Source organism: Pseudomyrmex gracilis, unplaced genomic scaffold, assembly GCF_002006095.1.
Source record: "Pseudomyrmex gracilis isolate BER0280 unplaced genomic scaffold, ASM200609v1 scaffold_59, whole genome shotgun sequence".
NCBI classification, from domain to species: domain Eukaryota; kingdom Metazoa; phylum Arthropoda; class Insecta; order Hymenoptera; family Formicidae; genus Pseudomyrmex; species Pseudomyrmex gracilis.
In genome coordinates, this window is record NW_018020643.1 from 785,759 (window position 1) to 808,732 (window position 22,974).

The 22,974-nt window shown below is 43.5% G+C and overlaps 1 protein-coding gene across 1 annotated transcript; it reads left to right on the forward strand.

The window, feature by feature from the left end:
* The first annotated feature begins 52 nt into the window (after nucleotides 1–52).
* LOC109854114 (glucose-6-phosphate 1-epimerase) lies at nucleotides 53–18,624 on the forward strand. The gene is made up of 6 exons (XM_020426905.1): nucleotides 53–155; nucleotides 713–764; nucleotides 15,884–15,942; nucleotides 16,237–16,574; nucleotides 16,886–17,194; nucleotides 18,503–18,624. Exons 1-6 carry the CDS (start codon nucleotides 86–88, stop codon nucleotides 18,509–18,511), a joined length of 837 nt encoding a protein of 278 aa, XP_020282494.1. The 5' UTR covers nucleotides 53–85; the 3' UTR covers nucleotides 18,512–18,624.
* The last annotated feature ends 4,350 nt before the right edge of the window (nucleotides 18,625–22,974 follow it).

The window sequence follows — 22,974 nt, forward strand, 5'->3', positions numbered from 1 at the left end:
TGCGACGGTGGGGGCAAAGCCGAGGGCGTCGGACAAAGGTTGGCCGTGTCGGGCGGCCGGCCGGCGGCGCATTCACGACTCAAACATGGCAGCGGCTACCAGCGTTGTCGTGCTCGACAGGGGCAACAACACCACCTGCACCATCAATTTACACGGTGTGTGTGTGTGTGTACGGTGCGTACGTGCACGTGTGTGCTGCGCGCGCGTGTGCGTGCGTATGTCTGTGTGTGCGTGTGCGTGTTTGTGTGGGTGGTGTGAATGTGCGCGCGAACAAGCGTGAAACTCCTCCGTCGATCTATCGGAACAAGGCGGTCGAGAATCGCGGCGGGTATGAATGAAGAAGAAAGCTCCGAACCGTCGCGGCGACAACGAGCTTTTTCGCCACGCGAGTTTTTCGCGCGTCGGTCCGTGCGTTCGCGACGACGACGACGACGACGAATCGGAAGTCGCGCTCTGCCGCGCCTCATTCGCGCGTCCTGACAGAAATCAACGACGTGCTCGGTTTACGTTTCCTCGGGTGCGCGTCCCTTCGTTCTCTTGTAGAAGATTTTTCCGAGAGTTTTCTCTCGGAACGCGACTGTGGTGACGCGATCTCCTCTCTCGCGCGTTACGCGTCACTTGTTTTCCTCACGTGTCATCGCGCATTTTCCGCGCCTTTATCTATGTGCGATTGCTCCGATTAAAATGCTGATCTTGATTTTCCATTTTGCAGGAGCCACGGTGGTGTCCTGGCGGGTGAATAATCAGGAACAGCTGTTCGTTAGGTGAGTACACGCGAGATTTGATACGCAACAACACACTTTGACACGCGAAACCGTCTCTCTCTCTCTCTCTGTCTCATCCTCTGAGAGCTCGACTCCGTAACCGTTTCTCATACAATCGGTTTCCGCTTGGAAAATAATCTCAGCTGAGAAAACCGTCTCTGTGTCTCTTTTTACTTCTAGTACGTTTGTTTTGCAAATAATTAATTTCACCGTTGCTTTGTATTTTTACCCTTAAGTCGGAGACTTTAAAACAATAAAAAACGAATTCGCCAATGAAACAGCATTTGACAACTCACGGCACATTTTTGAAATTCTCTCGAGACGGTGCACGCGCGCGCTGTTGTACAATTAACAAATTCAAAAAAATCGGTAATATAGTTTTTAAAACTATGACGTACGCCAACGTATAAAAATATTACGATATTAATTGCGAAGCAAAAATTACAACACATTGCGAGATAAAGTCCAGAAGTTAAACACAGATTTTATGTGAATCGCACTGTATAGATAAGCAGTTGAAGCAAAATTGTTGACGCAAGTTGTAAGGTGAGGTGCGAGGTTACGCATCTCAGATGAGATGGAATGTATTTTTCATTACGTTTGCATAATCGCACACAGTGACGCGAGATTATAATCCACGAAAGGTTAATAAGACAAGGTAAATAAAAGAATCGTAAACACAGTTTTCGAAATCAAAAATATCTCCGAAACTCCGCAGCAGCATTACAACAAAGCCGCATTGTGAGACTAAATTCCGTAATTCACGATGTAAAATCACCGCGATGGAAACCTGCAATTAAATACAATTCGCATAAACGCAGAACCTGGACTATGCACGTTAGTCGCAGAGATAATAACATCTTTTTGACGAGAACAAAGTCTGTTCGCGCGCTCAGATTGTCTAATAAACATCTTTAAAACGCGTAAAAACGCTTTTATAAGATGTAAAAAATCTCCGGTCAAATTGTACAATATTTTAATATCGTTTATATATAATTATAATATTATTTGTCTTGTCAACGGTTCTTGATATTTTTATTTTCCTTCATATACTATTTGTTTCTTTTTTAACTTGTATCGTTTGTAATCGTTTATTTTCAAACAAGTTGTTAGATTTTATTTATTTGCACCGTGTGCTTTGTACTGTGTCGCATGATTGTCGTTTTATATTAAATATGTTACATATTTTACGTTTTATATTTGTTACATATCCAATATATTCACATTTGTTTATTACACTTTTTATTTATATAATTTATTTCTTTTTGTTACGTAGATTTTATTGCCTTATTTTTGCTGACGCATCGATTCTTGGTGTGTGTTGCGTTATTTTACGTTTTATACTCGAATTTTTATTTATTTATTTTTATATCGGGGGTAAAACACCAATAAAATAATTATTTATTATTATCGTATTTACTCCTATTTTTTCGTTAAAAAATCGTAAGGGGTCTGAATAGAGTTTTCTTCTAAAATTTATCACTTTTGTCTCGCTTCGCAAGTATATCGTGAGAAATCGCTATACCGCAAAAAAAAAACAGCTATAATAAGCTATAATTTCTGCGGATGCAGATCAATACTAGGATTTATTTTTCTCTCGCGATGACTCGTAAAAAAAAAAAAACTTTATACATGACTGATTCAAGGTTACATCGAAATCGTAATGAAACGATATGCAATCTCATTCAGACGAAAGGTAAACCAGATCTGCATGATTACACACATTCACTTTTCTACCGCTCTCTTTCTTTGTTTTCATTTCCCACGAACTTACAATCGATTTGACGGCGCATTTATAACAATTCCGCTAAAAGCTTTATTCACGCAAGTATTAAGATTTTTTGTCTCGAGAGACGACTTACAAGCTCTCGTTTCCTTGGCGCGTTGTTTCGCTATTTTTATCGACGCGAGATGAATGTGTTTCATATCAAAATTATATTTTGCTCCGCGTTACGTATTAAATATCCTCGCGGACTATATACGTTTCTCCTCTTGGAAACGTCAGAGGAGAGAGGAGGAGAGGAAGAAAAGAGCGCAGTCATCTTTTGATAAATAATTCTTGGCGCACACGAGGATTGTTCGTTCTTTGGAGATCGATCTTTGGTTACATATCGAGTCCGCGGAAAAACCACGCTTTTATTACGACGTCGTTTTGTCATTCTGTATAAATGTTTGTACAATTTTCTCGGGATCGAGAAGAGCGTTATCGTTGTGCGCCATGCGACATCGGTTGCAAAGCGCGTAACGCGCGAGAGGAGAAGAAGGAAAAGAGAGAAAGAAAGAGAGAGAGAGAGAGAGAGAGAGAGAGAGAGAGACGGAGAGGAGAAGGCGCGCGCGCACACCTGCCGAGAAAGAACCGCGTAAAAGCGCGGTGCCCGTGACGATCGCTTTAAAAGCGGCAGCAGCCCGAGAGCTGCAGACGATGAAAAAACTGACGGAGCGAAGGCAAGGGCGCTCTCTGGACCAGTACATACCTTATACACCGGGGTTCAGGGCCCCTCGTCGCTTGCCAGTCATCGGTCCTTCCGACTGTAAAGCCGCTGTCGAGACTGGGTTTTGTAATAGACCCGCGCCGACTCTCTCTCTTTCTCTCTCTCGCGGAACACGATGACAAAGTAGAATCGATCGAATATCAAATGTTAATGTTTAATCGTGAACGCGCAAACAATTAAGCATCGATTTTCTTTTGCGTGCAAAAGAAAAAGCGATCAAGTATCGCGCTATATATTTTAGGATTACTAAAAATCTGCTACTATTTCGGTATTTACTCACGAGAATTTAATATGCCCACGTAATTACGAGTCTTCGCTTGCTCTGCCAAAATGTAGCTGTTGAAAAGTGGCGAATGACCGTATACATATAGTATATATATATATATATACATAAGACGCTCGACGAACACGCTTGTAATTTACTCCAATTTCCCTTGAAACGAGCCATAAAAGTTGCGTCGGTATGTCCGGTCGCGGCGTGATACTGATCGCGAGCTCTGCGCAATATACGAGACTTTAAAGACTACAGGATATATATACGTCAGGCGAGAAAAATGGCGGTGTTCATTTCCAATAAATTTAGTTTCGGATTTGATACGTTCGAACGTGTAGCGTGTCCTTTCGTTCGAAATAAATAAGTAACAAAAAGCCCCGAGCGACGCGCTCATATTTGTTTCAACATAGCTTTTAGCCGTGAGATATGATTACTCGCCGCTGTGTGAAATTTTTATGCAGCTGGGATCGGGCTTGTGAAAATTACTGAGAAAAATTCTTTTGCAAAACAAAAATGTACAAAACACATAATTTCGTCGCGAGAAAAAATAGGATTTCAAAATTGACCGGTTGGCGGTTGTATTGCGCGCGCGCCGTATCGGTAATACGAGAGGACCACCACGTGAAGCGTGTCTTGATCTCTCGGTTCTTACGGGTTCTGACCGCAAACGTGCTCGTCGAACATCTGCGGAGAGATCTAAAACCGGAAACGAAGAATATCTGAGTAATGCCGCGTGACGCGACAGATTGCAGCTGGAATCTCATTAACGCGATATAAAATAATCCGACAGATCGCAACTCTCGTCACGCGGCGCCGCGAAAACTATTAAACTTTACACGCGAATTTTACAGACAACTGTAATGTCACATGAAAAATAGATAGAGATGGAGAGAGAGAGAGAGAGAAAGCAAGAATTTAGATATTTAATTTGTTTTGATCGTTCCGTTAAGTTTTCGATAGAAATCTTTTGATAGAAAAAGAAATTCGAGAAAGAGATGGATAGAGATGTGGAATCAAAAAAAAAAATCCCAAATGAGCGAACAAGATTTGGGGTTTGGTCGTTGTTACAACGAATTAAGTGTGGAAAAGGGTACGTCCGGCGTGATTGTGCGGAGAATTGCAGGCACATTATGAGACCCACGCAACCCCCTTTCGATACCAAGACAGCGAGGCGACCTAACTGTTCTTAGACTCGTTCGAGAATAGACAAAGCGCCGCGGCGAGTCAGGGGTGACTCTTTCCTTCCTCTTGAAATGAAGGAGAGAGAGAGAGAGAGAGAAAGTGAGAAGAGAGGATACGACAGAGATAAATAGCCGGAGCGAGTCAAGGAACGCGGGAACGAAGACAGAGACATCGGGAGAGCGAAAGGGGTGCGGGTATACAAATGCACGATTCATCTTGACGGAGGGATGGGACGATGATTAAGGGTCCCTCGTCTATCCTCAGCACGCCTAAAGACGCATCACGGCCACGTACGTGCGCGCACACATACATACATGCTCTCGTCCGCGAGCGAGTGAAAGAGAGAGAGGAGGAAACGAACGTGGAAGGAAAACGTCGTTAATGGCTGCCCGGGAGGACCCCGACCATGAAATTTCAGCTCGACTTTCAGATTAGAGGTTTCGTCCGGCCTGTGTGGAATCGGTTCGTCTTCTTCTTCGTTCGCGTGACGATCTCCGCGTCCTGTTATACGAGAGAATACGTTCGCTCCGAGGACAAGAGAAGAGAATCGTGCGTTTCGACAAAAGATTGCTCTCAAATGTCCTACATATAACTGTACTCGTCCCCCTTCTTCCCGCGCGATAAACACATTTGACTCCGCACCTGACAATCAAACACCTCGTGTTTGTTCGAACAAACTTAATCGCGCTCATACGCGACTCTCCGGAGAGTCTGACAATAAATAAAATAACAACGTGATATGAAATATTTTGCACGCGGCTACACTGTAGACGTTGAAGAGGACTCCAATCCAAGGTTGGATCGAGACGCGTATCGATTTATATAGTGAAATAGATTAGTAAATTACTCGCACATTAACGTCCCGGCTCGCCGCGTCCAAACAAGTCCCATAGTTTTAGAATATTTAAACGCCTATCATTAAGCTATCATTAAGAGTCAATTGATTTTTAATTAAAAGAATTTTGTATAAGACATTTTCTCTTTTTTTCTCTCTCTCTCGGGGACATTAGGGCGATCCTCGAACAGACCGAGCAAAGAGAACGTGGAGCAGCCACATTAGAAACGTCCCTCACTCGTGTGCATTTGACACCGCATACGTCTTTGTCGTCGGAGATTGGTTCGTGCCGGACATATGGCGAGAGAAGAACATTTGTTTCTCTCTCTCTCTCTCTCTCTCTCTCTCTCTCTCGCAATAACGCATTTGGAAGATTCTTTCCTCGTGGATCGTGGAACATTTATGATCGCGCGTTGCCTCACATGCGTCAGTTCGCTCTCTAGAAGAATACTCGGGTTTTTCGACATTGGGTTTCGAAACCGCTAACAGTGTTATCGATAGAAACGACGACTCTTGTCCCCTTTTTTTGTAGAAAAAAAAAAATAAATAAAATCAAGGTTTATTAAGACGAGACGACAACCGAACCGCGCGCCGCTCGTATGCTGAAAATCTTACGACGAGACGGCGCGATATGAAGACAGGCGCGGAAAAAGCACAATAAACGATATAGCCCAGTGGAAAGAGAGAGGGAGAAAGACACGAAGAAAAGAAAAAGATAGAAGACGCTAATGATACCGCGCCAGCCGTCGTCTCAACTTTTTGTCGGCGTTCGGGAGCGTAGATTTGCGAGAAAATACAACGGGAGGGAAGGGAGGAGGAAGGAAAAGAACCGTCGTGGAAGTGAAACCACGACGATAACCAATGATGAACATTCTTCGAGCTGCTGGTGATCAGTGCGCGCGCTTAATTCGCGCGCCGATAATCGTCATTCGGGAGACAACCGCTACAGAACAACAACAACGGGCGAAGGAAACTAGAGTCGCAAAAAAAAGGAACAGAAAACCGTCAAGCGTTGCTTGACCGTCGGTCACGCTCGAGATGAGACAATCGATACTCGCGTCGCGATTATTTTCGCCCGTGTCTCTTCTCTCGCGGCGTTTATAGACCGTAAAAAGATTCGCGAAGATCCCTTCGCGCGAATCGTGTTTTTTCTTGGTTTGAACGATGCTCCTATTTTCACGCGGCTGAAAAAGAGATATGCAAATCCAGAGAGAGAGAGAGAGAAAAAGAGATCTCTTTTTCCAGATATAGCCCGTGTCTCTCGCCGATCGTCTCGTCGATAAATATTGCTTCTCTTATTTGCCGTCTTGAAAATAGAGCGCGCGAACACTATTTTCGCGCCAAGAGACAAAACATAAACGGATACAGCAATAAATACCGTCAAATGTGCGCGGCGTATCCACACACATGCGTGTGACCTGACGATGGTTTGGCGGCGTTCGTTATTGCACCCGCGCGCGCGTTATATTGCCAAAGCGTTTCCACTGCCAGCTCGGCACTTTTACGGGCGGGGGGAGAGAGGGAGAAGATAGCGCGGACGTGCGCGCCGCTTATCTGACGTGTAAAAAGCGTCGTTTTGACGTAAAACACCAACCAGAACTTGGTGATGCGCTTTTCCGCCTGGGGCTTCTTAAAGTTGACACTCCCGCGAGACGCGTCACGTGTCACATCGATTATTTATCCATTTGCCGCGAGGACACGTTTCTCACATTCGCGATTCTTTGTCGAATAGAACCGATAACTAGACGATAATAATTAATATCTCGCACTTTTGACGCGGGAAAAATTTATGATCTCTGTTACGCGAGCGAACTGACACTGTGCGACGATAAGCGACGATAGTCTTTTACTCGTTTCCAACATTTCGTGAAAATTAAAACCGTCTAAAAAGCATGTTCGCAGGTTGAAATACAAAAAAAAAAAAGAAAGAAAAAATGTCGAATCTGATCAATTAAAATTACCAGGCGATTCGCGAATAAAGAACATAGTTTCCTGTGTAATAAAAAATGGGAACTAACGCTGCGAGTCGACGCGTGACGAGAATTTTTACGAGAAATGAAGTTCGGCAGCGCGCGGCGCCGATCGAGATCCACGTGGAGTCGATGATGAGAGAATCGCTCAAGAAACGAACGCGAAGGGATGCATCTCGCGGAACGACACCGATCTCTCGAAACCGCGCGCGCGCAATGCGGCTAAGGGAAAATAATGCAATGGCTCCGGTGCAAGCGCAGAATCCAGTTGAATGGGAATGCTGTAGAATGCCGGCAAAAACCGCAGCCAGCGGGATCATTAGTCTACGGGGGCCCCAAGCCTATAACCCATCGCTTGCCTTATACCGGGTGAAGGAAAGAAACCCGCGAGCAAAGTCCCCCCCGTTCTGTTTTTCGTTCCGCGCGCGCGGAATCGTCCGCGTTGGAAGCTCGTTGAAATTTCGCCCGAGTGCGCGCAGAAAAGACGGAAAGAACTGGCGGCGGCGAGACGCGCGTACACACACACACACACACACACGTGTTTCGTATAAGTACGAAGGATGAGTCTCGTGTTTCGAGCGAGCGAACGCCGCCGTTCGCTTTGAAAGCTAGACGCGCGCGTTCCGAAAACTTCGCCATCTCTGAACTTTAATCGACTTCCCTTTTTTTTTTTAATTCGCGTTACACGTCCCCCCCTTCTCTCTCTCTCTATCTCTATCTCTCTCTCGTGAAGACACTCGGACAGATTCAATCGCAAAGTGAGTACACCTTGAGGGAATTTGATCGCGCGAGAGGAACAAGAGAATTCTTCCCTCTTGCTAGAGAGGAATTCCGAATGCGAGCTGGTCGTACGTTCGTTCCGAGAGTCGAGTCGATCCCTTCGACAAACACGCGGAACGAGCGGAAAAGTGCATTTCTTTTTCGATCGGTGCTTTTTTTCCGGCGCGCAAATGCGCGCTCACTCCGTCGAAAACAAATATAAGGATTTTTCTCTCTTGAACGTTACATCCCCCTCGGTTACTTCTCGAGTCTCCGCGCGGAGATCCGTTAATTCAATTCAACGGATACATAACGCGAGAGATTTGTTCGTGATTTAGCGACGACGTGGCGAAAAGTCAAAGGTCCCCGTACGTATCGCGCGAGATAATTTCGAGAAAAATGGCGCTTTGAAGTATTAATGTCGCGCGGCCGACCAACTCGTAAAAGTGCCAAATACGAGAGACGATATTTTTTTCCTTTTTCTTCTCTCTCTCTCTCTCTCTCTCTCTCTCTCTCTCTCTCTCTCTTACGTTCCGTGTGTGTCGCTCCGCGTTTTATTCAAACGCGTTTTCCACTCGTTAATCATATCGCGCGCGTTTATTATCGCGCACGTTCTCGAGCTAATCGCCGCGATAAATTATGGATCTGGATCGGATTAATCGGCCAATCGCAACCGGCGACATTGCAGGAAATTGCGTTATAAGATTGAAACTTTTACGACTGATGAATAGCGTTTCAAGGTTCCCTCGCAAGGTCTCTCTCTTCGTATCAAGTAATTTTTGCGCGCGACGGAATATCCTTTCCTTTTTCACGGGTGAAGCGAGAGCACGGTCGATCCTTCTAACGGGCTCTCGCCCGCGCCACAGAATGACACAGTTGCTGCGCCCGATGCAAAGCGAGACCGTTTTTGCTAATTGCAAGGTATATCCCGAGCGAACGGAACAAGCGCGCGCGCGCGCGCAAACTCGACTCGCGAAAAAGCTTCGTGTGCGAAACCGAGCAAGAACTCGACTCGAGGCGGAACGCGCGGCTTAAGCCGGTAAAATAATTGCGTGTTTTGCAGGAACCAAGTGAAATACACTTCTCGTTCGAATCTTCGTCTCGCGGACGAAGGGATCCGTTCGACGCGTTCCGAGTTTTCTTGAAAAATGTGTGTTGAGAATTTTTGCGCTTTTTTGCAGGTTTGTAGATCGCAAAAAATCATGACGCATCGATTTTTCGATCGATTAATAAGATCGTCGATTTACGCGGTGATTTAGAGAAAGTCGAATGTCAAATCTCATCTCTGCGGTCGCGCGGATTTGAAATCTCGTCGGCAGGAACGTGATGACAGCGTCACCAGCGAAGAATTCGCTCAAGCGGCCGCACAGCCCACTCGTTCACTTTACACACCGACTTATGCACCGGCGTGCACAGCTCTCGCGAGGAACCGCCAGATCAGCTCGTTATCACGGCTCGCCAATAAGCGCGGCAATAATCTCCGCGCTTGAATTTGGATAACGTCATCGCGCCGCCGAGCCAGCGCGCGTATTATCGCGTCGTTGAATCGGACATTCTTTTGAGCTAAAAAACGAGCACAACGATAATAATACCTTAATTACGATAACGACGTAAAGCTCGCGAAAGCAAGGACGGAAATAAGCAAAAATGAAAATGAGGAGGGTGGATCTCATTTTCATTTTTGTCCCTCCCGCGGCTTGTGTGTTTGAAAAACAATATCACGAAATATTCGAAACGTTACGCACGGACGTGTGTTTCTTACACAACAACGTAACGCGGAAATCTGCGCTGGACCTCCGTCGTTGCGAAGGAAACTTAGCAACGGAGGAAAACCCGAGATCTCGCCCTGAGATTTAGGCTTTGGTATTTGTCCGTTCGTTGATTGTTGAATTTACGATCGCGCGGCCAACGACGACGGCGGAAAATTACACGACGGACTTTTTGCCGGACATATTTCCTCGTTTAACAGGCGTCCGTTAGGTTTCCGTGACCACCTCGCGACGACGGTGGTGGTCGGAAGCGGCAACTTCGCCCGGCAAGAGCTGCGAACGGGTCCATGTGCGCCGCGAACGCGCACCGACCTAGTATAAATAGGTTTGCTTCTTGCCGGCCTTAGTTAAACAAAGTTTCACGGTGGTGGTAGAGAGACGAGAGAGAGAGAGCAGCAGCGCGCTCTCGCCGCGACGCGGGGGTTGGTTGGTTGGTTGGCTGCGGGTCGAGAGAAGCTCGTGAACCCTGCGGAGCCTCGCCCTGCTGCTGCTGTTTCTGTCGGGATCCGGGGAAAACGCAAAAACCACGCTGGCTTCGCCGAAGCTCGAAGATAACTTCGACACATACCGGGTGTCCTTACTCGGGTGCATAATTAAACACCTGTGAATTTCCCAACTTTGCGTGGGGAGAGAAAGAGAGAGATAGATAGAGAGCGTGAGATCCGCAGAGATTGAAAGATTGATCGCGTCGAACGACAAAGAAATGACGAGCGTGAAAAATAAAAACAGAGACTCGGCCGATGGATCGGGGATTTATTTATGACGTTCGCTCGTTTTTCGAACGAAGGAAGCCTCTCGGAGGGCGGAGAAACTTGAGAAGCTACGGGCTTATATATCGTCGGCAATCATCCGCGCTAGGCCCGCGGTGTCGGGAAAACGCGGCGACGGTCTTGTTGCCCCAGATAACGAGAAGATAAATGCCCCGAGATTATACACCCGTTCTGTTCGCGATCTTTTTTCTCCTTCCCACCTCGTTGCTCAGCGAGAAGACGTTCCTTGTTACGTTCATAGAAACGAGAGAATGCGCTTCGCGCACGCACTTTCGCTTCTGCGAGAGATTCATCCTCGCACAATCTTGTCTCGCTTTTGCGCTCGCCGAAGATTCGCGTTTATTTGAGACACACGTCAATATTCTCCCGTTACGTCGAGTAATTAATGAAAAAATAATTTAAAAAAATTTGGTATTTAATAAAATTGTTATAATAATAATTAAAATTGTCGTTAGGTGCTAACGGATTGATATAAGATAGAGAATTCTTTTCTCAAATATTGCGTTTGAGACCGCGCTAAGTTAAGAACAAAGAGCGAGATTGGAACAATAATATGCGGTCGACGAGGTTGTTTTTTCGTTACAACGAGTGAAATTACTCTGACGAGGGGTCCGATGTGTGTGTATGCGCGGAGCGGTTTTTCGCGATAATTCTCGCGGCCACGGCCCTGAAACGAATTCTCGTCAGAATTTCACTGACCGATCGTAAATCGCGAGCGTGGCAGATGATGACCGAGAAACGTTAGCGCGCGTTAATGCACTTATAATGCGTGGCATCCGCTTCTCGCATTTTGCTGTATCTTCGCGCGGCGAAGTCTTTGGGAAAAGAAGGAGGGGGGGAATACTGCTCCCCTCGAGAGCGTTCGAGTTACTTGAGGTGAAGGTGCCGCGAAAACCACACTTGGCGAAAAACGTCAAAAACCTCTCGTCGCCGCGTGTGCAAAAACGACAATAAAATACTTTGAAGTTTGTTCAGGCCGCGCACTTGGAAGTTTCTCATGGACGTAACTCGACAGTAAGAAATTTTTACACACATACATTATCGTCTTGGAGAAAACTTCAATTTTTGCGATCGCATTGGTACAATCGCTTTGCGCTATCGGATAGCACAATATAAAAAAAATAAAAAATAAAAAAACAACGCAAAATTTGTCCGAACAATTTCTTCCCTCGGCGACAGTGTTGTCGTTTTGCGAGGGATTTTATTAACATTGCGACAAGTGTTTCGGCGATCGCACGATGGGGCGGCGTGCGATATTGCGGGAACGCGTTCGTACAATTCCGGCGAATTCGTTCCGGTTCTGGATATAGCGGCTCCCGGCGTGTAAGAAGCGTCGCCGCGTCGTCGCTTCGCGCTGCTCCTTCGCCGCGCCGTGTAATTGTCTTCTGGACGGCAAAAGCGCGCAGTCACACCTTATTTATAATCTTGTCGATTCACGATGCTCTATGTATCGCCCCTTGTCGTGTCGGGTAATTAGTTTTCGTGCGCGCGCGCACACGTATGTGCGGATTTGCCGGGGAGAGGAAAAAAAAGTTTCGCGCGAAAACGTCGTCGTCGCGATCGATCTCCGACGAACGATGATTTTTGCAAATCGAGGGAGGACGATGCTCCGCTCGAGCACGCAAACTCGTTTTTCCGCTTCCGTAATAAAATAACATCGAGACGACATTTTTACAATTGCTCGATTTTTATTTTGATGACATTTGCGCTCGTTTCTTCTCTTCGTCGCGAACGAATTTAAATATCGAGAATCTTTCAGTTAATCTCGCGAGCTACGAGAGAAGACCGGAGGCGATCGACAGCTCGGTGTATAAATCAAGCGCGTTGCTTGTTACTACGAAATCCGTCAAGATTCGAATTGCGCTTGTGGGTTTGCGCAATCATCGTTTCTGACTCGTCTTGTACGAATAATCGAACATTCATCAAAGCCGAGGTTTTCTCGATCTTACCTTTTTCGTTATTTTTTTTTTTTTTTTTATTTTCTTTCAAGTATCGATGACTCAACGCTGCTTAGTATCTCCGACTTGCCAACGATTCATTATGAAGCCAAAGGGTATAATTTTTCACTTGCTCGCTCATTAATATTCCGTCTGCGGAATCTCTTTCGTTCGCCGCGTTCTCGAGGAACGTCGTCGTCGTTGTCGTCGGAATCTCGCGAATCTCTTCTCTCGCCTGCTAACGAGCGTATATACGAGGAATTAAATCATCGCGAAAAAGACGTTCGCGAGTTCTCCTTCTCGTGTTCTCCTCCTCATCCGCAATATCGAGAGAGATAGAGAGAGAGAGAAAGAAAGAAAGAAAGAAAGAGAGACACTTTCGTCGCCGGAAGATTGGCGCAATCTCGCGCGGCCGCAGAAGAAGAAGTCGATTGGAAATTGTTGCGTTGCAAGAAGCGCGCTTGTAACGGACGCGACGGTACGTGTTGCGAAAGTTAATTCACCCGTAATTTATCAGTTTGTTCGTTGGACATAAACCTCGCACACGGTCAATGATACGGTGCTAACAAATGGGTTTGTCGATATTGTCAGTGTTATTATTTTTTATCCTACAAGGTCCGACTTTCGTTTTCTGTGTTTGCAACAGTCTTCAAATAATATTATCAAACGACATCGATGACCAATAGTAAATTATTGTAAACGGTGAAATTGCGAGTGGCGGACACACACGCGCATCTTCTGTAAAGATGACAATCGCTGCCGCTCGCTCGCTCGCTAAACGATTGACGAAAATGCGACAAAGGATACGCGATCGATCGCGAATTTCGTCGTTACACAGTTTCCTGTGATCGCCGGTGTCGTCGCTTCCTGAAAAGAAAAAAAAACAACGTCAATTCTTTTACAAATCGACTCACCCCAATTATCCCAAGGCACCCTGTATACCTGTCGCGCGATATCATCCCGCGCGCGCGACAGGAAGCCGGGCGTAACCGCGCACTGAGAATTGGGTGCCGGCGTCGAGCGAGCGAGCGAGCGAGCGAGCGAGCGAACGAGCAAGCAAGCGAGCGGGCAGAGACCGGGGAGAGATACCAGCAGCTAGAAACGACCAGGAGGAGAGAGGTTGGAAACTGTGATGCCCGCAAAAAGCATGGCAGACAGCGCCGATCGTTTTTGCTCGGCGTCAGCCGCGTTCCTACCGCCGCGTCGTCGTACTTCGTGGTGGTACATCGTTCCATCCTCTCTCGTTTCCTCACCTCACTTCGCTCTCCACGTTCTCTCTCTCTCTCTCTTTCTCCCTCTCGTATTCATCCGCTCCCTTCTTGCCTTTCTCTTCCCTCGTCCTCTATCTGGCATAAGTTCCCTCTATTCGTCTCTTTTCATTTCTCTCTCACATGCTCTCTCGCTCTTTCTTTCCTTATCTTCCTCGCATACTCTCTCTCTCTATCTCTCTCTTTCTCTCTGCGTCTTTCTCCTCTCGCTGTGACGTTCGGGTTTGTCGCGATCCATCTATCTGTCCGTCTCTCCGTCTCTGTTCGCGCGTGTTCCATCCGCCTCGGGATCGCGCGCAAACGGATGGGATTACCTTCTCCTCCTTCGCGGTTTACGCATCCAGGAAAATGGATTACATCGCGCTACGGGGGAATACGGCAATTGGATACAGTTCGCGGATCGAAATTTCAAGTCATTAACTTTGTCAACGCCGATGGAAGTTTTATTTGCTCGCGCGATATTGCAACAATCGAGTATTGTTGGACATTTTTTTTGAAAACAATAAAATTTAGAGAGAGTTGAAAATTGATTGTAAAAAATATAAAATATCTCACGAGAGACAGATTTTAAAATAGCAATTTAGCGGCAATGTCGGGGAACGTTTTAATCGCCTAAATCGAGGATTACGCAGCTCCAGTGCTTGGTTCAACGCCGATACATCTCGATTTCGCGCGTTCTCCTCGCGCAGCCTTGGATCCCGAGTGTATCCTCAAGCTCCTTCTTAAGAACATCTCCGCGGCCCCTGACAGGCTTGACTAATGGTCATCCTGCATCCGCCCTCTGGCTTTATAGTTCTCCGTCTTTCTCTTCTTCTTCTCTCTCTCTTTCTCTCTTTCTCTTTCTTCCTCTCTTCAGACTCACGCGTCGGCAAGTCTCCGTTTCTCTTTCGCGGCGATATCAACCGTTTCGAGCGTCTTAGTTTCGTTTACGAAAGGGATCAACGAGTTTTCTCCAACTTGTTCGACGATCTTTAGAAACGGCTTTTATACACCGCTTCGAACATTTCGAAAAGATTACTCATTTTTTGAGACAACAGCGTCTTTTTACTCGAAACAAAAAGAAAACAGCGTCTAGCCCGGACGCTAAAATTTCGAAGTTTTTGAAGACGTCGAGGAGAAAAAACAAATGAACGCGCGATCGCGAATGTTAATTGCGCACCGAGCTAATTAAGAAATGTGTACTAAAACCGCTCGACTGCTTGTTACTAGGAGGAATTCTTTTCTTGTCTTATTACAGTTGTTTCATCCCCTTTGTAGGATGAGACTCGAGAGAGCGTTGCCGCTCGAGTTTCTCTCCTCGCAAGCATCTAAAAATTACATACGTACCTGCGTATAAAAACTACTGATGTAATATTTTAATGTAACGACAGACCGTGAGATGAAGCTTTTAATAAATTACCGAATGGGACGAGAAAGAAACACCCTCTACGGTAAAGAATTTTAACTAAACGCAATCTTCACTTTCAGAACCGCCAAAAATTGGCGAAACATTGTATCGTTTGTTTCGTTTATTGTTGTTGCTCGCGCAACGCCGATGTATATAAATAGGGTTGGTCTAACAAATATGTTTGTTGTTTACGTGCTGTTCATATATGCGGTTTCATTAATCTGACATCCGATGCGTATATGCAATTTGCAATAACAACGCGCGGAGGGGGAGAAAAAGCGTTTTGTGTGTTTTCTTCGGGATTTTTCATGAAAAATACCGGGCCGAAATAACGAGAAATATTGTGCGAGAAATTACAAAAATCGAATATCATAAAACCGACCAGTGTTTTTTTTTTTTTTTTTGTTCTGCAATACGCAAATATCAACACCAAAGTTTCGTTTGTGTTTCAACCTGCGAACCGCTTTGTGTTTCAGCAAGAACGCCGTGTTCGATGGAAAGAAGGCCATTAGAGGCGGCATACCATTCGTTTTTCGTGAGTATAACGAACGAGACGCGGTTTGCACGTAGCATATTTATTACCGAATTTCGAAAAATACACCGTCGAAATGTAAAAAGCCTAATTAGAGAAAACACCCGGCAAAGGGATTGAATTTGTTAAAAAAACACACACACTCTTCAACATTTCAAGCCGTTTTGAAAATTTTTTCGCATTAGTATTTTTAATTTCATATTAAATTTTTCCGACATTCTGAGGCTCCGTTTGAAACTGCGATAAAACTTATTTAAGAAACGATTCGATGTGTACACGCGATGTGTTTTTCGACAGCACAATTCGGAGCGTCGACGTTCGGACCACCTCACGGCTTCGCGAGAATCATTCGCTGGAACGTGGAGAAATCGCCGGAACGACTGCCGAGCGGTGACATCGAGGCAATATTCTCGATAATGGACAGCGAATTCACGCGGTCCCTGTGGAACTCACAGTTTAGGTTAACGTACAGGCTAATACTGCGCGAGAAGGAGCTGCATTTCAACATCGGCGTGTACAACCCGAGCAGAGAAGACACGTTCAGCTTTAATCTTCTCTTACATACTTACTTCAAGGTGCCGGACGTCAGGAGATGCCAAATCACAGGACTGCACGGATGCACTTTTGTCGACAAGGTAGCGCGAGTAGAGAGAGATGTTCAATTCTCTTCACTCTTGCAAATTCAAACCGGTAATTCCCGTTCCCGGTGATTAACGTTCGCTGCAAGCTCTTCTTACAAAAGAATTCAACTTTCTTTATCATTAAGGAAAGAATCTAATCTCGAGAAGAGACACGTCAAAGATCGTCCGAAATATAAGTGCGAAATAAATGAAACGCATACGTTACTCACGTGTAAAGTGCGTGTGCGAAGTTGTATCGCGCGTAACGTTGAAATAATTACATCGCGAAACTCGTTTCAATCTGACTTCTCGTTTTCCTCGCACAGACTAGAGACAACCAAATCTTCCAAGAAGGCCGCGACGTCGTCACGGTGTGCGAGTGGACCGACCGGATCTACCAGAACACGCAGCCGGAGCACATCATCACGAACGTCGTTTCCGGCAGAAAGATGCGCGTGCAGAAGTACAATTTTCCCGACACCGTCGTGTGGAATCCCTGGCAGGAGAAGGCGCGCGACATCCCGGACTTCGGCGACGACGAGTTTCCGAACATGATTTGCGTCGAGAGCGGACACGTCAGTAGTCCGGTGATACTCTTGCCAGGAACGGCCTTCGAAGCTAGCCAGATATTGCAGGTATCGTTTTAGAATAAGAATGCGAGAAAAAGATATTATCGCGTTATAACGAAAAACATCGACGGGAACGCGATTCGTCTCGTCGCGTTGCAAGTGCAAAAATGCGAAAAGTATTAAAAAACAAAATGAAACATTGCACATAAACGAATTGTAGTTTTATTCGTTCGGCGTAACAAGCATGGAATTTCGCGATCCACAGTGTGAAATTGTGATTGTGTAACTGGATATTGCTACAAGAGAGAATGTGTGTGTGTGTGTGTGTGCTCGCGTCAATGTGTAGAAATTCAGAATTCGATATTACCTCGCGGCTTCGGTGAATATCAAACTCAACGGTGTAGACCGAATGTACGAAAGTCATACCCGACACTACACTCGATATCCAGACAGTGGAATTTATCGACTGCACAAACGCCCTTTAACTGTACACGTTAAGCGCGCTGGCGATTAATTACACGACGAAACCAGAGCTCTCAGCGTAATTCGAGTCGACGAACTCTTGCCTGAAATCTTACGTTATTGGCTGTTAATTACACTCGGCTTGCAAAACTACTCTCCCACTATCGAGGCTACACGCTATACGATGTATACACGAAAACAGGCGGCAAACTAACGTTGCCGGCCGAATTATCTGAAAGCTTTTTTTTCCGCACCGCGTTTCGAAACGTAACGGACGCTTCTTGCGTTGCAGCTGGCGCTCACATTTCCATAAAGCAAATGTTAAACTCACGCGCGAAATATCGAAATACATAAACATATACTTGTGTATTTTTGTATACGTTTTGTTTACTAATATAATTAATAAATTATAATCCGTTTACCCCGAACATTCGGTCTTAATTTTTTTTTCCAATTATTTTTTAATTCAATATTTTATTTGCGCTTTATACAAATATCTCATTGTTATGTTGTAATTTCTATTCAAGTCGTAAAATTGTTCTCTTGCAAAACATCTTTGATGACACACCGACGTAACGCTTTATTGACTTTGCATAGAGCACAAACAGCAAAACACGAATCGCGCGCATGACATACATCGCGCGTGTCATTTATTCATTACGAGACTCTGTTAATCACACCGTTTTTTTTTTTTTTTTTTTTACAGTTACGTTACACACACATGTGGTATATTCGATATATTAAAAAACATATTGAGAAAAAAAAACATGAGTTCTAGAACGCAGAGTGTACGTTTGCGATTACACATTTGGAAGAGAAAAACAGACGTGCAATTTCTTCGAGAACCTTTACAGAGAGATAGAGAGAGAGAGAGAGAGAGATGAGGAAATTTCAATCGCGGCTTCTTTTCAGGTGATGTGAGTAGAAAGTGGACCAACGTCGCACGTTAGCGCCGGAGGCGGCACAAATTCGCTGCTTCCGACATCGACAGCCTCATCTGCGGTCTGGCCAGCGACGGGCGCCGGCTGGCTCTACATGCCGCCACCACCTCCGCCGCCTCCGCCGCCGCCGCCACCGCCGCCTCCGCCGTCGCACACGTCGCACCAACATCTGCATTCGCATTGCGTCGCCCAGACCTGTACGATATGCTCTCTGAATCTTTAGGAATCTTTAAGACCTACTGTGTGAGGTAGAATCGCGTCCGACACAGCGTGTCGTGTAGCGCAAGAGCTCTTTTACCATTTCTTTTTTTTTCCACTTCCCAGTTGTTTCTCTCGGAAAAATTCCACAAGTGCGCGCGACCTGGTGGATAATCGTATCGTCTGTTTCTTTCCTTCGTGCTTCCCATCCGGAGAAGCGGTGATTCGCGCGAAAGGCGAGTAACTTAATTTTTTTTTTCCTAGAAATCTGTCCCTCTTCGAGACCACGTTTGCTTTGAAATTTTTATCTTTCTCTGCTTCATGAGAAATTGGAAAAACTTGATAGAACCTGGGCTTTTAACGAGCGCACAGAGAGAGAAAGAGAGAGAGAGAGAGAGAGATCGATAGGTTTTCGTCTTTCAATTTCGCTGTTCATATATAACGAACGGATTTACAGGATTTACTTGCAGATCAATTCCGTCTCTCGTCCTCACTTGTTCCGATCGAGATAAATTTCGCATTATCTCGTTTGCGATAATTCTCTTTTTTTTTTTTTATATCCTCTCATCGAAGAGATACTGAAAAGTTGCGCGGAAATAATTTTGTACAAATGTTACAAGGGGAGGAAGAGAACGAGTGGGATTTTTTCGTTGAGATTTCAAAGAGAGAACGCGCGCATTGTCGTCCCGAAACAATAAAAAGCGATTTGTGTTTTAAACTTCACTCGATCCGTCGCAAATATATCGTGTACCTTCCGTGTAATTAGAGATGGAAAAAACGAGGAAGATAATATCATCCCGTCTCGTATTCTTGTCATTATTTCCGGATATTAGTACGCGCCCGACATATTCATTGACAAACATACGATAGATTGATGACACGCGAACGACTCTTTGCCGCATTCATTCGCGTGACGAGATTTTTCAACGTAGATTTTTCCAAGTACTGCATATTATAGTAGTTATTTATTTCGATAAACGATAATCCAAAAGACGACGTATATTTGCGAAAAATTCATACATGTGGCAGAAGAAAAAACAACTGTCATCAAGACGTGTTCTGCAAACACACAAACAGTTGGGAGGAAAATTTTCACGTTGTATAAACTCTTTTCGAGATAACTATATATATATATATATATACTATACATATACACTTCGTAATTCTCAAAGATATTAGAAAGTCTGACTTTAAATACAGCTTAATTTAAATTAAGTTGATTTGCATAATTGAGTAATCTTTAAATTACTTATTAAGTAATTTTTTTAAATTTTCGATTTTCCTTTTTATTTCGTGACATATATCAAATTTTTTTTTTAATTGTTGCGCTGCTTGTGTAAAAATGTGTGGTTTAGATAAATATATTAAAAAAATACTTTCTATAATTATAAAAAAAAAAAAAAACTAATAAGAGAGAGACAGTTCGGATATCTTTTCAAATCTGGTGAACACATACTAAAAAATAGAAAATGACATTTTAAGATGCAAATAGTTACGCTATTATTCGTCTCAGAAACAAATTCTGCGTATGACGCAACACGTATCACATAAATCTGCATTACGTCACGAACAATACAAATATGGTGCTACTGTTACAAATAGAGTGTTGTAATAATAAGGTAACAACACACATTTTCACACACATACAGACACACACCGATAGATAAGATTCACTCGACTTTTAACGCAAATATGTCAAGCATGAAATCTTTCTCTTTAGAATTTTTTTCACTCTGTGTTTCTGAAAAATATCGCATTAGGTGTGTTAATCAATTTTTCCACGTGCGAACAAAAAACAAATGTTGCATCATCGAAATAGACACGTATAAGTAAATATTTATATTATTAAATAAAAACGCATTGTGATTACGATAATATATTATTATATATGAAAATTGTACGTATACGGAATTTGTAAAGACTAATTGACAGGAAGACAAGCGAAAAAAGAAACAAAAAAAAAACAAAAAAAAAACAGCATTCAGCCGCCCATTTTTAGAAAGATATATGTAAGATTTTTAATTAACGCGCGTGGCGCGAGTTTACAGCAAATAGTTCAGATTTATATATGCAAAGGAATAATTGAATTCTCATAATAAAAACCTACGAGTGTTTTTCTTACGGAATAATAGTAACTTAGCGAAATTGAATTAAGTGAAAAATCAATCAAGAGAATTGTTTAACTTTTGACGTGAAACAAACTTTGTTGTTCCAATTAACAAAAAGCACGGCACAAATCGGACTGTGTAAAAGTAATTGTACGGACAAAGAAAATTCTGCAAATTTACTCAGTCCATTTGTTTATATATATATATATACCCGTGCCAGCACGTGTTAGCTTTGTGCAATAGCTGAACAATATACACAATTGAAAAGACAGATTTCAAACGGATATCACGCAATCATCATTGAACTATCGCATGTAACAAGTTTTACAATGAACTACCACGTACTAGTAGTATAAATTAAGTAAATGCTCAAATGTACGCGTTGTTCCTTGTGCATATTAATTAAAAAAAAAACTCGAAGCCAAACAAAAGAAAGAAAAAAAGACAAAACGCGAGTAAACGAGCGGCGCTGGTTCCTGCTTATAGACGAGGTAGAATGCGAAAAGATACAAGCCTAGCAAATCCATTTAATGACCCCGATAATTGAAACTTGAGAGAGAATTTCGTTTCCGATTGCAGTGAGTGTAACCAAATCTCACGAGGGTTTTTGGTCCTTAGAGGCTTTATAAACAAATACGTTCGTCGTACGTTTAGCATAGTGTATATTTTTCTCTCCTTTCCCCTCTCCCCGGTTAGCGATATATTAATAAAAGGGTCGGTCTTCCACCGCAGTGACACACATTTATGGAATCATACACCCTACATTCCTCATTGGATTTAATGTTAATCAATCAATCAATTATTTGTAATTACGAGCGAAGTTATGAAATATCGCGATATTAAAAAAAAATTAATATGTTAAGAAAATGTACTCTTTTTGGGAAAGTGCAATAAAAAAATTGAGAAACAATTGTGAAAGGTACCACGTTTTCTTATCCTTTTTTGGGGGGGAGGCGGCACATTGTCGCGCATAAACATTTAATTTGTATTTTGCCAAAAAAAATAAAAAAATAAAAATGGGACAAGAGAATTTGCATCACATGTTAAAATTTGAATAATTTATTACGAGCGAAAAGGAACGACGACGGTAATACATGTGTGTGTGTGTGTGTAGAGTCTAATAATCGCTCGCTCACTTACACATGTAATACATTACATAACATTAAATAAGTGAAAGTCTGAATATTTTTTTACACAGATTAGAAATTATATATACTACAATTATCGTATTATTTTAATTAATTATCCTTATATCTAGAGAAAAAACAGCGCATTCTCACTGAGTGATTTTACTGTGTATAGGAAGGAGAGGAGAGGGGAGAGGGTGAGTAACACACGTTCGAGATTTTTCTTTTATACACTGACTACAACTGTTTTTTATAAGCATTACGTAAATAACGAGATGTAATATCAAGGCTAGATCATACGGTACGTCATAGAAACGGGCATACCTGCTTACAGTTTGACTGAATGGAAAAGTTCTCTAACAATGAAAACATGCCGAGTTGTTTTTGCGTTCCCAAATGTAAGCCTGTGTGCTTCTCGCAATCGTGAATTTCTTAAACGTAGGCATGGTGCTGTTATACAACCGTTTTCTTTATTTGTAAAAATTTTTTACAGTCTTCTCGCGTTGAATTTTACCTCGCCGCTTGCTTGGACTTGTCGGCTTGTTTTTCTTCCTGTTTCTTCTGTTGTTTTTCTCTCATTCGTTCGGCATCGCTGCAAAGAGAAAAGAGATACTTTTTCGATTGGTGATATAACAATGCGGATCTGTGTCAACTATCGCGCGATTGTTCGGAATCGATTTCCAATCACGATAATCTAAGCTTTTCGATTCTTGTCCCGTTGCGATAAAAGAAAATATCAAAAAGCGCACCGTGCTTTACGTTGTTCCAAGGAGAGACCTTTGTTACTTTCTTGTTCGGAAGCTGCCTTCTTTACGGTTTTTTTCAAGTTTTTCGCGCGTGCTAGTTCACGTTGATTTCCACCTACAACAAAGAATGAGAAAATTTCTTGGAAGGTCAAGTAAATTTTTCTTGTCAATTAGAATTAAATTTTTTTTTCAAATTTATTTTCAAGCTTTTTATATCATTTGACTTTTTAATCTCCTCAAACTTTAATTTGACTTTATTTTTTT

Excerpts from the sequence above, each read along its gene's own strand:
- LOC109854114 (XM_020426905.1), top strand. The coding sequence starts at position 86 with ATGGCAGCGGCTACCAGCGTTGTCGTGCTCGACAGGGGCAACAACACC. Across the intron at positions 156-712 it reads CTGCACCATCAATTTACACG|GAGCCACGGTGGTGTCCTGG; the intron begins GTGTGTGTGTGT and ends TCCATTTTGCAG. Across the intron at positions 15,943-16,236 it reads CGGCATACCATTCGTTTTTC|CACAATTCGGAGCGTCGACG; the intron begins GTGAGTATAACG and ends GTTTTTCGACAG.